Below are 15970 nucleotides of genomic sequence, written 5' to 3'. Positions count from 1 at the left end.
GGACCCCGAAAGATGGGTACAGCCTTCAAATCTTGTCTGATTCTGACAAGATTTAATACCTCTCTTGTCGGGAGGATAGCAAATCCAAAACCTTCTTGTGGTGTGAAGTAAATTCAAAGCCAGTCTTTGTAACTTAGGCTCTGTTTCACAATAAAAAGGAGGTGGACTAGAGAGAGACAAGGCACAAAGCCCAGTACCCTACCTTCTCAGTATGCAAGATTCTCAGGTTCAATTCCCAATCAAACAAAGGAAAACAAAACCTCCAGCGCTTGCAAGCTTTTGTAGGCACTGTACTAGTTTTTGCTCTGATGATGGTGGCGCTTATTTTTAGTGCTGTCTGTAATTGAGACTAGAATCCCGCGGCTACACCACATAAAGGCTTACGACCACCTGGTGCTCCAGTTCAAGGGCCTCCTACCATATCTTTTGGCCTTCACAGGCACCAGGCATGCATGTGGTGCACATACATACATACAGGCACTTACACATAATAAAACATAAAATAAAAAATAATAAAATATAAAATAAAAAATTTAAATCTTGGAAAAATAAATGACATTAGCTGGGCATGGTAGCATATGCTTTTAACCCCAGAACTCTAGGAGGTAAAGGTGGGTGGACCTTTGCTCATGGCCAGCCTGGTTTATGTAGTAAATTCCAGGCCAGCCAAGGTTACTAGTGAGACCCTGTCTTAAAAACATATTACCTGTTAGTGTGTTTGTGCATGTGTATGTCTGTCGGCTACCGCAAATGCACAGTGCACATATGGCGGTCAGAGGACAGCCACTTGGGTACCAGGAATCAAACTCAGGTGGTCAAGTTCGCCAGCAAGAGCCTTTACCTTCTGAGCCATTTCACTGGCCCACCAGCTTTTTGCTTGTTTGGTTGGTAGGTAGGTTGGTTTTTTGGGACAGGGTTTCTCTGTGTAGCCTGGCTGTCCTGGATTTGATTTGTAGACCAGGCTGGCCTCAAGCTCAGAAATCCACCTGCATTCCCCACACCCACCCCAGTGCTGAGATTACAAGTATACACCACTGTGCCCAGCTCCCACCACCTTTTTTTAAAAAGCAAAATGCAGTACTGTTCATTAATGGTAAGAATGAATTTTATCTTTTCATAATAATATAATCTATTAATTCTAATATATTAAAATAATCTAACCTTTTCTATGTTTATTCATTACCACAACTTAGTAGCTCAGTAGTAGAGACTGTATTTAAAATATGAAAGGCCTTGAGTTTATACCCTGTAGCAAGGTATAAATTTAGGCAAAAATTCCTTTAATACATGCATACTACTTTTCTTTAAAATTTTTATAACTTTTTCTTTAACACGTGTATTTTGTATGTGGGTGGGTGTTTTTCAATGCTTTGACACTTGTACAGGGTCAGAGAAAGACATATGCACAAGTCAGTTCTTTCTGTCTACCATGTGGGTTCTGGGACTGGAACTCAAGTCATCAGATTTGGTGGCAAGTGTGCTTACCTGCTGAGCCATCTTGCTGTCCCTTACAAGTTTTCTTAATGTGTTAGGCTTCAGGTCTTCAAGATTTTCATGTTTAAATCACACAATTCTCTGTGTTTTATTTAATTATAGAGAAGGACTTCTCTAAAGCAATCTTTTGGGGTTTTTTTTGTTTTAAGATTTATTTATTATTTATATAGTATTCTGCCTGAGTTTATGCCTGCAAGAAAGAGGAGGACATCAGATCTCATTATAGATGGTTGTAAGCCACCATGTGAATGCTCCTCTGTGTCATCTCTCCAACCCCTTGGTTTGGTTTTTGAGACAGGGTCTTTCTGCAGTCCTGGCTATCCTGGAATTCCATTTGAACACCAGGCTGGCCTCTGCTCTGAGAGACACTCCTGCCTCTGCCTTGGTCCCAATCATCATCTTCCTCCTCCCCTTCTTCTAGTCCTCCCCTCCTTCTAGACAGAGTTTACATACCCCAGGTTGGCCATAAACTCACCATATAGCTGAGGATGGTACTGAACTTCTGATTGTCCTGCCTCTACTTGCCATGTGCTTCGATTACATTCATGCACCATCATACCTATCTTTATGTGGTGCTGGAAAGCAAACTAAGACTTTTGCGCTTGCTAGGCAAGTGCTAGCTACCACGTGTGTCACATCCCCCAGCCCAAAGTAGCCATTTTAATTAAAAACTTCTGGTCAATATCACCCTTTTGTGTGTGTGTGTGTGTGTGTTTTCTAACTTGCAGTCCTCATCGACATCAATAGTGTTAAAAGACAAAAGCAGGACTGTGGTGGTGCACACCTTTAATACCAGCACTAGGGAGGCAGAGGCAGATCTCTGAATTTGAGGCCAGATTGGAATACAGAGCAAGTTCTACGACAGCCAGGCTACACAAAGAAACCCTGCTTCAACACGCCCCCCCCCAAAAAAAATCAAACAACAAAAAAAGACAGTTATAATATGTATATTATCTCTTTGTGAAAAAGTGTATTTGTATATTTGAAATTCTAGCCATTTGCTTGAAATGCAAAAGAAAATATATATTCTCTGGGTCCTTTCTTTGCAGAACTCTGGAATGTGAGTTCAACTAGGCAATTCAGACCTGGAGTAGATGACTTTTTTTGTTTTGTTTTGTTTTTCAAGACAGGGTTTCTCTGCATAGACTTGGCTGTCCTGGACTTTGTAGATCAGGCTGGCCTCCAACTCACCTGCCTGCCTCTGCCTCCCTGAGTTTTGGGATTACAGGGGTGTGCCATTGCTTCTGGCTCCAAAGGCCTTTAAACTCAAAAGAAAAAAAATGTCGTTTAAGTACCAATGTGCATTTTTATGAGGGTAAATGACAACAAAGAGTGAATGTTGATTGGCTTGTTTATTTTTCTGGTGGGAATTTGGCTGTAATTTAACACTCCAGGGTTAAGATAAACTGCAGGCAATTGCTAACATTATAATGTTAATTCAATGACTGTCTAAACCCTTTCATTATTTTCAGGTTTTTCTTTCTTTCTTTCTTTCTTTCTTTCTTTCTTTCTTTCTTTCTTTGTCTTTCTTTCTTTCTTTCTTTTGTTTTTTTAAGACAGGGTTTCCCTGTGTAGCCCTTGTCTTCCTGGAACTCACTCTGTAGACCAGGCTGGCCTCACACACACAGAGGCCCACCTCTGCCTCCTGAGTGCTGGGATTAAAGGTGTATGTCACCACCCGGCTGTTTTTCCCCCCTTAATGATTTATTTACTTTTATTTCATGTGCATTGATTGGCATTTTGCCTGCATGTGTGTCTGTGTGAGGGCATCAGATAACTGGAACTGGAGTTACAGATATTTGTGAGCTGCCATGTGGGTGCTAGGAATTTAACCTGTGTACTTTAGGTCCCCTTAACCTCTGAGCTATCTCTCCATCTCCTAATTTTGGGTCTTTCTTTCCTTTTCTCCTCACTGCCCCCCCCCCCCGCCCTGCTCCTTTTCTTTTCTTTTCTTTTCTTTTTTAAGTCTCATGATCTAGCCCAGATCAGCAAGGAACACACCATCTCTGCCTCCTCAGAGTTAAGATTAAAAGGTGCTCGGTTTACCCTTAAATTGTATAACACAGTGAATTGTTGATTTGGTTAAGGCCCTGAGTAGGTTTTGTTGTTTAAGCATAATTCACTGGACACTTCGAAGGGTTGTTTTTCAAATAAACATTAATGGAACGCATCCTGCAGCAAGTGCATATGCTCTAGTTCCACGGATAGCATTTAGAACACAATTTCTTAGGAATATTGTAAATTGAAGAGATGAGAAAATACTTATGATCTTTTTATTGTAGTATTATCCACATGTAGGTTGGAGCTGTGGCCTTTTTATTTTGGCAGGTTTTTACCTCTGTGGCCATGTTTGTTTGTTTGTCTCTATTTATTTCTATGTGTGTATGGACAATCTGTCCAATTTCTTAGTCTTATGCGACCTGAAAACAGTTTTTAAAACACTGTAAACTAAGTTGCACTTTTCCTTCCCCACCTTGGAAAGCTGTTTTAGATCACAACAGAGTTCAACCTTAGATATAAAACTTTAGTTTTGATTCTCATGGAAAGGTACACTTAATTTTAATTTTCACATTTAGGGTTTAATCATCATGGATTTAACTCTGTGGTAATTTTTTATGAAATACTGCAATTTCAGTCTTTACTAGGTTTTATTTTATAAGCGGATCCACTTGGCTAGTTCACAACCTACCTCAGCGGCCACACTTGGCGCCCCCTTGCAGTGTCCTGGCACCGCCCGCCCTCCAGGAGTGGTTACCGCTGGGCCTGATGGACTGGCCAGCAATGCCTGAAGTCTCCCGCTGTCACCCGCTGGACGCTGCCAATTGGCTCAGGGTGAAGGCGCGGAACCAATAAGAACCCCGGTTCTCAAGAACTTGGAGTGCGCGGGAAAGAGACCCATTTAAACTGTGGCGGGAACGTCATTTTCGGATCCTTGTCCAGTTGAAACATCTGCAGCAGGGGAGTCCGTGAGCACTGTCTCTTCCGCTGTGAGCATGGTGCGGACCAAGGCAAACTACGTCCCGGGAGCCTACAGAAAAGGTGAAGGGATGCCGTGTGGTAGCGGGAGCCTGTCCCTGGGATGGAGACACCCACAGCTGCTCCCCGTTGAGCTCAGCTAAGAGACAAGCTCCCGGCCCTCCCCTCGAGGAAGCTTGCAGAGGCCGGGCAAGGTCGTTCTGGGGCTGTGCACGTCCCTACTCTCCGCTAGGCTGGGACTGTGGCAGAACAAAGCTGGGGTCGGAATTCTCCCACCTCTTCTGAAAGCCCTCCCCTTACCTCTCTTTGCAGTGGTGGCTTCTCGAGCCCCCAGGAAGGTGCTTGGCTCCTCCACCTTTGTCACCAATTCTTCCTCGTGTTCGTCAAGAAAAGGTAGGAAGGGTTCTAGAAGCTTCTAAAGTAAGAGAAACAACGCTGAAAGGATCAGCCTGGGCAGCAGCCCTGACCTGTGAGGTCCTGACTTGCGGTGGATTTATTTTTATTTAGTTTTCTTCCTCCGGAATTTGTTTTCCTTGACATCCTCACTCCTAAAATTTCTTCCTTAGTCTTTAAGGGGCCCTTGGTCTTTCAGCAGGCTTGGATAGGGTTGTGAGGGTCTCATGGAAAACTCTCAAATCTTGGCCATGAGGGACAGTTGATCTTTAAACCTGTTTTTCTTTGTTGAATAGTGCTTTTAAATTTTTCTTAATATTAACACTATTTTCTTGGAGGTATTTAAGTGCCTTCTCGTTAGATTTAGGGTGATAATTCTGTATGGGTGTGTGTGTGTGTGTCTGTCCAACCATGCATGCAATCTTACAGAACCGAATCCTGGACCTTGCCCATGCTGAGCAAGTACGGAGCTACATCTTCAACCACACTGTCCCAGCACAAGTATCTTTTTACTTTTGTTTCTGCTTCTTCCTCCTTTCCCCTCTGTTCCCCCTTCTCTTCCTGACATTCCTTTCTTCTTTCATTTCCTTCTTCCTCCTTCCCTCCTGTTTCTTTCTTCTTTCCTTATTCATATAGTCAAGGCTAGCCTCAAGATTTCTATGTACAGAGAGTAACTTTGAACTTCAGATCTTTCTGCCCTTTACTTTCTGATCCTTCTGCCTCTGCCTCCCCAGTGCTGGGGATTACATGCATGTGCCATGGATGCCAGGTTTATTCTGTGCTGGGGATCTAAGCCAGGCTCTACGCATGCTAAGGAACTGAGCCATATCCACAACCTGCAGTGCCCCTCTTCTCCTCCTCTCTCCTGACTGCTGGGATTACAAGTATGCACTACCACACCCAACTTTAACTTTTTTTGTGATGGGATCCTTGCTATGTTGCCCAGGCTGACATCAAATGCTCCTGCCTCAGCTGCTGGAATACTTAGGATTACAGGCATGAATTACATCATACTCAGCCCTAAATTTTCACCAAATTTCATTAGAAAATATATACTATTTCCACCTCTTCAAAGAAAGAGGATAGTAGATAAAATTTTTTCAAAGTAGATAATTTATTCAAAATGTCTTATATTTTGAACAACTAGAATGAATTCCATCAAGGCTCCATACCATTGTCTGGCTTACTGCTGAATCACTAGAACTAAGTGAATAGGTCCTTAATATGTGTTAAACAGCCTGGGAAAGAGACACATGGTCCTAAGTGCTCTGGAGGCTTTGGCAGGAGGACTACTGTGTGTTCAAAGCCAGCCTGGGCTACCAAATGAGTACCAGGTGTTCCCAGGGGCTCCTAGCAATATGCTGTCTCACAAAAACAATCAACAAAACATGAAGCAACTTGGTGCACCGGCACATGCTTGTAGTCCTGGCACTTGAGAAGTAGAGGCAGGAGAATCAGGAATTCAAGGTTACACAGTGAATGTGAAATCAGTCTGGGCTATATGAAACACTGAATCACCCTCTTTCTGCCAAAAAATAAGAATGTTCATAGATTGGTTGTTGGTTGGTTGTTTTTTGAGACAGTTTCTCTGTGTAGCCCTGGCTGTCCTGGAACTCACTCTGTAGACCAGACTGGCCTCAAACTCTGAGATCTGCCTGCCTCTGACTCCTGAGTGTGGGATTAAAACATGTACCACCACTGCCTGGCCACAGATTTGTATTTTAAATGCAAAACAACTATATGAAATTGTAGTATTCTCATTCTAAATTATTTTTATTACATGTATATTTATTGCCTATGTTCATATATGCATGGGTTTGCACACTATAACACATGTGGAAGTCAGAGTACAATTTGTAGAAATCAGTTCTTTTCAACTTGGTGGTCATGTGCAAGAAAATTAAGTATTTTTAGCTGCTGAGCCTTTTCTCCAGCCCAAACTCTAGTATTCTGAAAGAACAAGTGTTCTTTACCACTGAGCCTCTCTCCAGCATTCATTTTCTAATTTAAGATAGATGTAATGTCACAAAATACTTCTGAAAATCTGATATTAAAGAATGGCAAAGTCAGGCAGTGGTGGCACCACCTTTAATCCCAGCACTCAGGAGACAGACAGGCAGATCTGTTTGAGGACAGCCATGGCTACACACAGAAACTCTGGGGCTGGAGAGATGGCTCTGTGGTTAAGAGCACTGGATGCTCTTCTATAAGACCAGGGTTCAATTCCCAGCAGCCACAAGGCAGCGTACAACTGTCTGTAACTCCAATTCCAGGGAATCTGGCATCCACATACAGACATATATGCATGCAAAACACATAAAATAAAAATATACAAATCTTTTAAAAGGAAGAAAAAAAGAAACCCTATCTTGAGAGGGAAAGAGAAAAAAAGAATGGCAATATATTTGTTTTTATTTAGTTCTGTTTCTATTTTACAGCTGAACATAAGTATGCAGGAGGGAATCCAGTTTGTGTGCGCCCAACTCCCAAGTGGCAAAAGGGCATTGGAGAATTCTTCAGGCTGTCCCCTAAAGATTCTGAAAAAGAGAACAAGGTTCCTGAAGAAGCAGGAAGCAGTGGTTTAGGAAAAGCAAAGAGAAAGTAAGTGTTTATGTTCTGGAAGACAGAGAATACTCTCCTAAAAATAGAAGACAAACAGGATAGTGCATAATTTTAAAGTTTTTCTTCAAGCCAATAACAAAATAAAACTATGCTTTAACTTCTAATATTTTCTTCCTTTTTTAAAATATTCTTTTTTTTTTTTTAATGTATGAGTGCTCTATCTGCACGTACACCTGCATGCCAGAAGAGGGCATCAGTCCCCAGTATAGATGGTGTGAGCCACCATAAGGTTGCTGGGAATTGAACTCAAATCTTCTGGAAGAGCTGCCAGTGCTCTTAACCACTGAACCATTTCTCTAACCCTTCTAATATTTTCTTATGTCATTCTAAAATTTCAAATATCTTTCAGGAATTATTAATTTTTACTTGCTCTAAAGAAACCAGATTCCTATTCATTTATTATTCCTCTAATTTTCAGGGGTTTTTGTTTTGTTTTTTGAGACGTCTCTATGTAACCCAGGGTCGACTTGAACTTTCTGTAATCCTTCTACGTCAGTCTGCTAAGTGCTATGATGGGAAGATGAGCTACCATACTTTATAATCTGCCTGCCTTCTCCTGCCTTCTCTTCCTTCCTTTTGTTTGTGTTCTGTCTCCCCCCCACAAATTTTCTATGTCAGTTCTTATAGTTTAAATTCCATTAGGCTCCTTATTCTCCACAGAATTACTAGTTAGGAACTGAGGGTGTAGCTCAGTGTAAGTCCAATACTCAGCATGCATGTGGTGCTAGGTTTAGTCTCCAGTTCAAAAACAAGTAATAATAGTATGTGTTTAACTTTCATAAGAAATGTATAATTAGAGAAACTAAGCAGAAATTACTCTCTATAGAAACTATTCATAGTAATTCTGTATGTTTTTTAATATTTTCTCTATAAATCCTTATGAATTCTTCAAACTGGAGCTAGAGTTTTTAAAATTATTACTGGTTTTTGACACAGGGCCTGTATTCTGTAGCTCTGGTCATCCTGGAATTCATTTATGTAGTCAAGGCTGGCCTCACACTCACAGGGACCCATCTGCCTTTCCAGTGCTGGGGTTAAAAATGCTTTCATGGCAGCTTGTTTTTAAGCTGCCATGAATGAAATGAGAATGCTAAAATTCTGAGTATTAAAGTATATTTGGGGCTAGAGAGATGGCTTGGCCTTTAAGAGTGTGCACAGCTCTTGCAGAGGATTCAGGTTTGGTTCCCAGCACCCACATGGCAGCTCACAACTGTCTATAACTCTAGTTTTCCAGGGAATCTGATGCTTCTTCTGACGTACCTGGGTTCCTGCTGCATGTCATGTACAAAAATACAGCTGGGCACAAACACACATGTACCCATAAAAATAAGTAGACAGAAAAAAAAACTTTTAAAAATGAAAAAGTGCAATCTGCTTTGCACCACACACACTGTCCGAAAATATAACAAGCACCAATAATTATTTATATGGGTAAAAACCTTGTCTCATAATACATACTCTCAACTTCTAACAATCCAAATCAGTTACTTTAGTAAGAATCACACACACAAAAAGGGCATGGTGTCAAATGCCTTTAATCCCAGCACTCAGGAGATAGAAGCAGGTGGATCTCTGTGAGTTTGAGGCCAGCCTGATTTACAGAGCAAGTTCTAGGACAGCCAGAGCTACACAGCGAAACCCTGTCTCAACAACCCAAAAATAATCACAGCACAGGAGAGATGGCTCAGAGGTTAAGAGCACTGGCTGTTGTTCTTCCAAAGGTTCTGAGTTCAATTCCCAGCACATGATGACTCACAGCCATCTAAGATGACACCTTTTGCCCTTTTGTGGCGAGGGGGTGTACATTCGGGCAGAACACGATATAATAAATAAGTCAATTAATTAATAGAACAAAATTAAAAGTTAAAAAAAAAACGAATCACAAAGGCTGGGATATAGCTCAGTGGAAGAACACTTAGTATATTTGAAGCCGTAGCTTCATGACTCTGTACCTAGGATAAGGTGGAAAATATTGGAATTCTTTTAGATTTTAAGTATCAAAACCAACGCACATGACATGGAGGGTGTGTGGGAGGTCAGAGGACAACTTTCAGGAGTCAGTTCTCTTTCCACTTCTACCCTCTACATGGGATTCAGGGATGGAACTCGGCTCTTCAGAATGAAACACTTACCAGATGAATCACTTCATTGCCTCCCACATTTTCTTTCTGTTCTGTTTTTGTGACAGGGTCTCACTATGTAGGTTGGTTGGCCTGGAACTCACTATGTAGCCCCAGCTGGCTTAGAATTCACACAGATCTACTTGCCTTTGCTTCCTAAATGCTGGGATTTAAACTGCACACCATCACTTCTTACACACTATTCCCCTCCCCATTTTTTCAAGATTTATTTATTTATTATTTATACAGAATTCTGTCTGCATGTATGTCTACACGCCAGAAGAAGGCACCAGATCTCATTATAGATGGTTATGAGCCACCATGTGGTTGCTGGGAATTGAACTCAGGAACTTTGGAAGAGCAGTCAGTGTTCTTAACCTCTGAATCATCTCTCCCGTACACTATTCCCTTTTTAAGATAATGTTTTAATTCTAAAAGAAAGTATTTGTGAGATTGAGGCCAGCCTCAATTACTTGAAGATACTGCTTCAAAAACAAAAAAAGTACCTGGAAAGAGAGGGTGTGGCACCATGACACTGTCATTGTGATGTCTTCATGAAAGTAAGTCCTGGTTTGTAATCTCCACACTAGCCAAAAGCTTAGAGAACGAACTTCCAGCTCAACAAGCAGCAAGCTGGACACTTAGTACCACGACCTCCAGGATTAAGAGGATGGCGTTCAGACTCTTTCTGTGGCTGTTGCTCCTTGCCTTGGTCCTCCAAAAGCAGGTGGAGTCATTCGTCCCTTTAACCAGCACATCGGGCCCTACATACTATGAAACTGATCCCCCCAAAGCCTCGAATTCTCCCAGCTCCCTACAAACTATGAACAGTCTCCTTGGGCTCTTGCTTATCTTTCTCTGTCTTCTCCATTAAGAGACTTAGAGCAGACCACATTCTAATATTGGACTGAATGCCACCTGCCAGTCCAGTGTCGCAGGGAAAGCAAAGACAAGTCTTCAGCCCAGCGGTTTTATTAACTCAGAAAATCTTAAGCTCAAACTGGACTACCTTGAAGATCATCTTAAGAGTTAGATGGTGAATACTAATCTTAAATCTACTGGAGTTTCACAAACAACAACAAAGAGAAAGACAACACTTGGACATTGGTTAATGATTTCATTAAATGTGGTTTATGAAATATGGACCATAAAAAGTCTACCTTGAAAATAATTTCACCTTGATCTAGAGAAAAAGTATGCAGTGTGGAATAGGGATTCAGTGTTCTTTATGGCTCATTAAACCAAAAGCCCTGTAAAGTAGATAGGAAATATGAAGATTTCCAGTTTTATAGGCACTTTGGAAGGAAGTAGCAGGTACCACTGTGAATATTCTTCTCTGCCATTTTGTGCTAGGGACTGACTTGTCAGCATTAGGCAAGCTCTTCCACCACTGTGCCATCTATAGTCGTTTATAGCTCTTTTCTTCCTTTTTCTGTTTCATTTCTCTGTTTCTTTTGCTTATATTTTTGAGACACGGTTTCTCTCTGTAGCCCTGGCTGTCCTGAAACTTCCTCTGTAGACCAGGCTGGCCTCAACTCAGATCTCAGAAACCCTTTTGCCTCTACCTCCCAAGTGCTTGGATTCAAGGTATGTGCCACCACTTCTCAGTTCTCTTTTTTTTTTTTTCTTGCTTTTTTTTTTTTTTTTCTTTTTGAGATGGTTTTACTCTGCAGCCCAGGCTGGCCCTGAGCAAGTGATGGCCCTCTTAACCACTCTGCCTCTCTGGTTTTAGCATTAGAAGGGTGAACCACCATAACTGGCTGCCTTTAGCTTTCTGTAATGGACATTGGGGCAAAGATGGGGTTGAATCATGTTCATGAGGAATCCCCCTCCACCTGGTAACCCAGACTTGCTTCAAACTCACTACGTAGCTAGGAGCCTTGTACTCTATCCAGTCTTAGCCTTCTTAATGATGAGGTTATAGCTATGCACTGGGCCTGGAGATGTACCTCTGTGACAGAAGGCTTGCCTGGGTTCAACATGTTTTGTTTTGTTTTGTTTTGTTTTTTTCGTTTGTTTGTTTTCAAGAGAGTTTTTCTGTGGAGCTCTGGCTATCTTAGAACGTGCTCTGTAGATCAGAATTCACAGAGATCTACCTGCCTCTGCCTGCTTACCAAGTGCTGGGACTAAAGGCATGGGCCACCACTGTCTAGCCTGGGTTCACTTTTTTTTTTTTAAGATTTAATTATTTAAAAAAAATTTAATTATTTATTTATTATACAGTATTTTGCCTGCATGTGTACCTGTATACCAGAAGGGGGCACCAGATAGCTTCATAGATGGTTATGAGCCACCATGTGGTTGCTGAGAATTGAACTCAGGACCTTTGGAAGAACAGCCAGTCTCTTAACCTCTGAGCCATCTCTCTAGGCCCTGGGCTCAAAATCTTAATATTGCAAAAGGATCATACATTTGATGGGGATTTTACAGCATGCTAAACTGGTAATTCTTTGTTAGAAGCTTTATTTTTAGTTATGCATATGTGTGTGCCTGCATTAGTTTAAGTGTACCACATATGTGCAGGTAGAGACCAGAGAGCATAGATCCATTGGAACTGGAATTACAGGTGATTGTGAGCACTTGATGTAGGAGCTAAGAACTGATCTGTGTCTTCTTGGCCAATAAACCATCTCTACAGCTCATAACTTGTCATAAATACATAAAAGCTACACAGATGAGTCTGGGCTACCTGAGACCCTGCCTATAAATAAATACATAAATAAATCAAAACTAAAGATCTTCCATCACGTGGAGATAAATTATATAGTCTCATAAACAAGTTTAATCCATAGTATAATAAATCAGTAATAGCCAGACATGGCGACACATGCCTTTAGGTACAGACATTGAGACAGGGAAATCATGAGTTTGAAGCCAGCCTGGAGTACCTGGTGACATCGTTTCAAAGAATGAGAACAAAGGGATGTAGCTCTGTGGTAGAGTAACTGTTTAGTGTATGTCCCTGGGTTCAGTTCCCTAGGAAAAAAACTCAAACAGACAAAATCTCAGAGCAACCAAACAAAACTCAAAAAACCCCCAGATTTTAGAGGTTTATACTATTTTCAGGCCACTTTCTTAGACTTGCCATTATTTAGGAAAACTGTGATTGTCCCTTTATTGAAACAGTAAATTAACATATCAGAAGGAATATGAACTTCTAAATTCCTATTTTGCCATGGTTATTCCTTATAGTCTTGTTTTGGCCCCAAGGCAGGACAAGCTCCTTTTATATGTAAAACTATACACATAAATGTTTCCCCCTATTTAGTCATTTTCTAAAGTTGTATTTTGTATGTGTGTGTGTGTTTGTGTGCTTGTGCCACACTGTAACTGGAGGACAGAGAAAATTTTCTAAGAGTAAGTTTTTCCTTCCACCATTGGATTGTGTGTGTGTTTATTTTTCAAGGCAGAGTTTCTATAACCATCTATAATAATAAGATCTAGTGTCTTCTTCTGGCGTGCAAGTGTATATGCAGATAGAACATTGTATACATAATAAATAAAATATATATTAAAAAAATAATACATAGTAAATTTTAAATGTATATATTTGATTTATTTTTTATTCTTTAATGTATAGTGTTCTGCCCTGCCCACGTTTATGTCTGCAGGCCAGAAGAAGGCACCAGATCTCATTATATAGAGGGTTGTGAGCCACCATGTGGTGGGTGGGAATTGAACTCAGGACCTTTGGAGGAACAGCTAGTGCTCTTAACCTCTGAGTCATCTCTCTAGCCCTGTTATTTCTATTTTAAAGATTTATTTTTAGTTATGTTTATGGGTTTATGTGTGATGAGTACATGTGCCTGGGGAGGCCACAAGACAGAACTGGATCCCTTGGAACTGAAGTTACAGGCCATGTGAGCTATCCAACATGGGTGCAGGAAACTAGACTTCGGTACTGCAAGAGCAGCAAGTGTTCTTAACCAGTTAGCCATCTCTCCAGCTATCATGTCTTCATTTATTTGTAGAATCTTTCTTATGTAGTACAAGCTGTTCCACAACTCAGTATGCAATCCAAGGAAGACTCAGGATTTACAGCAGTCTCTGTGTCTCAGCCTCCCAATGCTAGTTATAGGCTGAGATATGCATTTTTATTTTTTAAAGAAGATATTGAATCCCCTGGAGCTGGAGTTATAGGAAGTTGTGAGCTGCCTTATGTGTGTGCTGGGAACTAAACACCTTTTCAAGAATGGATGAGCCATCTCTCCAGTTCATTTCTTGTTTTGAGACAGAATCTTACCACCTAGTTCTGGCTGGGCTGCTACTTGATATATAGACCAGAGTAGCCTTATTTTTTGGCAGTCCTATTGCGAGCTTCCTCTAGGTGCTGGGATTAAAGGCATATGCTGCCATGTCTGGCTGAGATACTTCTTTAAAGTATCTCAGAACGAGAAATGATGATTCCATGAAACCACAGAGAATAATGTAAAAAGTTTTGTTGCACTAGTTCTTGGAATTTGTTTACACTTGGTACCTAGTGGAATTTAATTTTTTTCTCATTTCTACTTCCTTGTGCAGACCTACTGCATTATTAATGTTCTGATTTTACAACAGCTGATACTTGAGTGATGTGTAGTTCTCTTCTTTTCACAGAGCATGTCCTTTGCAACCTGATCACACAGATGATGAAAATGAATAGAACTTACTCATCTGAATAATGTCTTCAGTTTACTTATGTATTCTACGATGTAAATTTGGATAGATGTGTTTGTTTAATTGGCTTGCTGAATAGGCATTTAAATTAAAAAAACAAGACTAAAATTTGGCCATTCAAAAGCAATTGGCTATGAAATTGGAGAATTTTTATAATCTGGAAATTCTAATTACATACGTGAATTTATAATGTCATATGCTGTTTATTTTAACTGTTAAGCTTCTTCCTAAAATCTATTACAAGATGCTGTAATTACTAATCTACTGTCTGAGATTTGCTTGGATCTTTGTACTAATGCCATTTTATGGGCATTGATTATAGAAATAGTGACATACTGTTATGGCTTGTTTGCTTTAAAAAGTTGACTTAGTCTTTTTCACATTAAAAAATTCAGTATTAATTAAATCTTATCTCTTGTCATTTATCAGCATGGGTGGGGGACAAAGATAAGATGTTGAAAAGTTAGTTGTGTATCTTTTTAAGAAAAGTCAGCCAAGTATGGTAATGCACACCTTTGATCCTAGCACTCAGGAGGCAGAGGTGGGCAGGTCCCTGAGTCCCTGGATATCAAGGGCATTCCAGGACAGCCAGGGCTACACAGAAAAGCCATGTCTCTAAAAAAGAAAACAAAAACATACAAATAACAACAACAACAAAAACCTAAGAAAAGCCTAAAGACCATTTTTCTTAAAAATCTGATAACCAAAGAGATAAAATACTAACACAGTTAGGAACAAAAAATTCCATAGACACATTAAAAACAGGAATTTTTGTAGGGTACACATTTAATTCAGTATCATATTACTTTTTTGCATATATATTATATATATTTTTTCCTTTTATTCCCCCAGAGAAAAAAAAGAAAAAGCCCTGGATATCATGGAACTTACTGTAGATCAGGCTGGCCTCAAACTCAGAGAGACCCACCTGCCTCTGCCTCCCAAGTGCTGGGATCAAAAGCATGCACCACCACCTCCAGGCCCAGGTTTAACATTTTATTGTTTGTTATATATCCTGAGTTTCTTTGAATCACTTGTATAAAGGGCTATATCTTTTCAATTGTTTATTGCTTAGTCACAAAAATGGTTAACTTGGCTAAATTTCTTCTTAAACCAGGGTATTCATCAATGAACTATGCATTTCTAGTTTTCTTACTTTTTTTATGCTTAGAGAAACCAGACAAACTCTAGCAGTACGTATTTTATTGTGTGTAACTCAGATTGGCCTTGAACGTGATCCCCTCATCTGTCTTACAAGTGCTGCTGAGATTACAGGTGTGTGTTACCGTACCTAGTATTCAATGTTTTAGAACTAATTACTCTAGAGCATTGAGTTTCCCCCCAAAAAGCATCAAATGTCCTCTTTTTGTTGTTTAGTCCAGGCTGGGTTAGAATTCATGTCAATCTTCCTAACTAGTTTCTGAAGTGCTGAATTACAGGCACCATGCCCAGCGTAATTTTTTACGTTATTACAAAGAAAATAAAATTTAAAAAATGAATTTAAAAAGACATTGTTGGGAGCTTGAAAGTTCCATATTAGTCATACATGATGAAGGTACTGTCTGGCTTATGAAGACTATTTGCGATACAGCCTCTGTATATAGTACTGTGTTACAGTTCAAGTATAGATTCCTGTGCCAGCAAAGTGATTCAAAGGGAAGAGCAACCACTGCCAATGCCAAGCCTGAAACCCTGAGCTCAATCTCCGG

At 40.3% G+C, this 15970-nt stretch overlaps 2 protein-coding genes across 4 annotated transcripts in view; one reads left to right on the top strand and one right to left on the bottom strand.

Moving 5' to 3' along the window:
• Positions 1–4316, bottom strand: part of Trip4 (thyroid hormone receptor interactor 4) — a 56758-nt gene extending 52442 nt beyond the window's left edge. The window contains exon 1 of one of the 2 annotated variants that reach the window (XM_021644230.2): positions 4184–4316. The gene's annotated coding sequence lies outside the window, so the exon portion shown is untranslated. The remainder of the gene's footprint in view (positions 1–4183) is intronic. The other variant, XM_060384870.1, reaches the window with a different exon arrangement.
• Positions 4317–4410: 94 nt separating this feature from the next.
• Positions 4411–14667, top strand: Pclaf (PCNA clamp associated factor). 2 transcript variants are annotated; one of them, XM_021644231.2, is made up of 4 exons: positions 4411–4533; positions 4783–4863; positions 7302–7464; positions 14202–14667. In XM_021644231.2, exons 1-4 carry the CDS (start codon positions 4488–4490, stop codon positions 14245–14247), a joined length of 336 nt encoding a protein of 111 aa, XP_021499906.1. In that variant the 5' UTR covers positions 4411–4487; the 3' UTR covers positions 14248–14667. The 2 variants fall into 2 exon arrangements, with proteins under 2 accessions (XP_021499906.1, XP_060240856.1); XM_060384873.1 differs by having other exon boundaries at positions 14185–14667.
• Positions 14668–15970: the final 1303 nt, after the last annotated feature.

This window comes from Meriones unguiculatus, chromosome 6, assembly GCF_030254825.1.
Source record: "Meriones unguiculatus strain TT.TT164.6M chromosome 6, Bangor_MerUng_6.1, whole genome shotgun sequence".
NCBI lineage: Eukaryota > Metazoa > Chordata > Mammalia > Rodentia > Muridae > Meriones > Meriones unguiculatus.
This window is presented reverse-complemented; position numbering and strand designations above follow the sequence as displayed.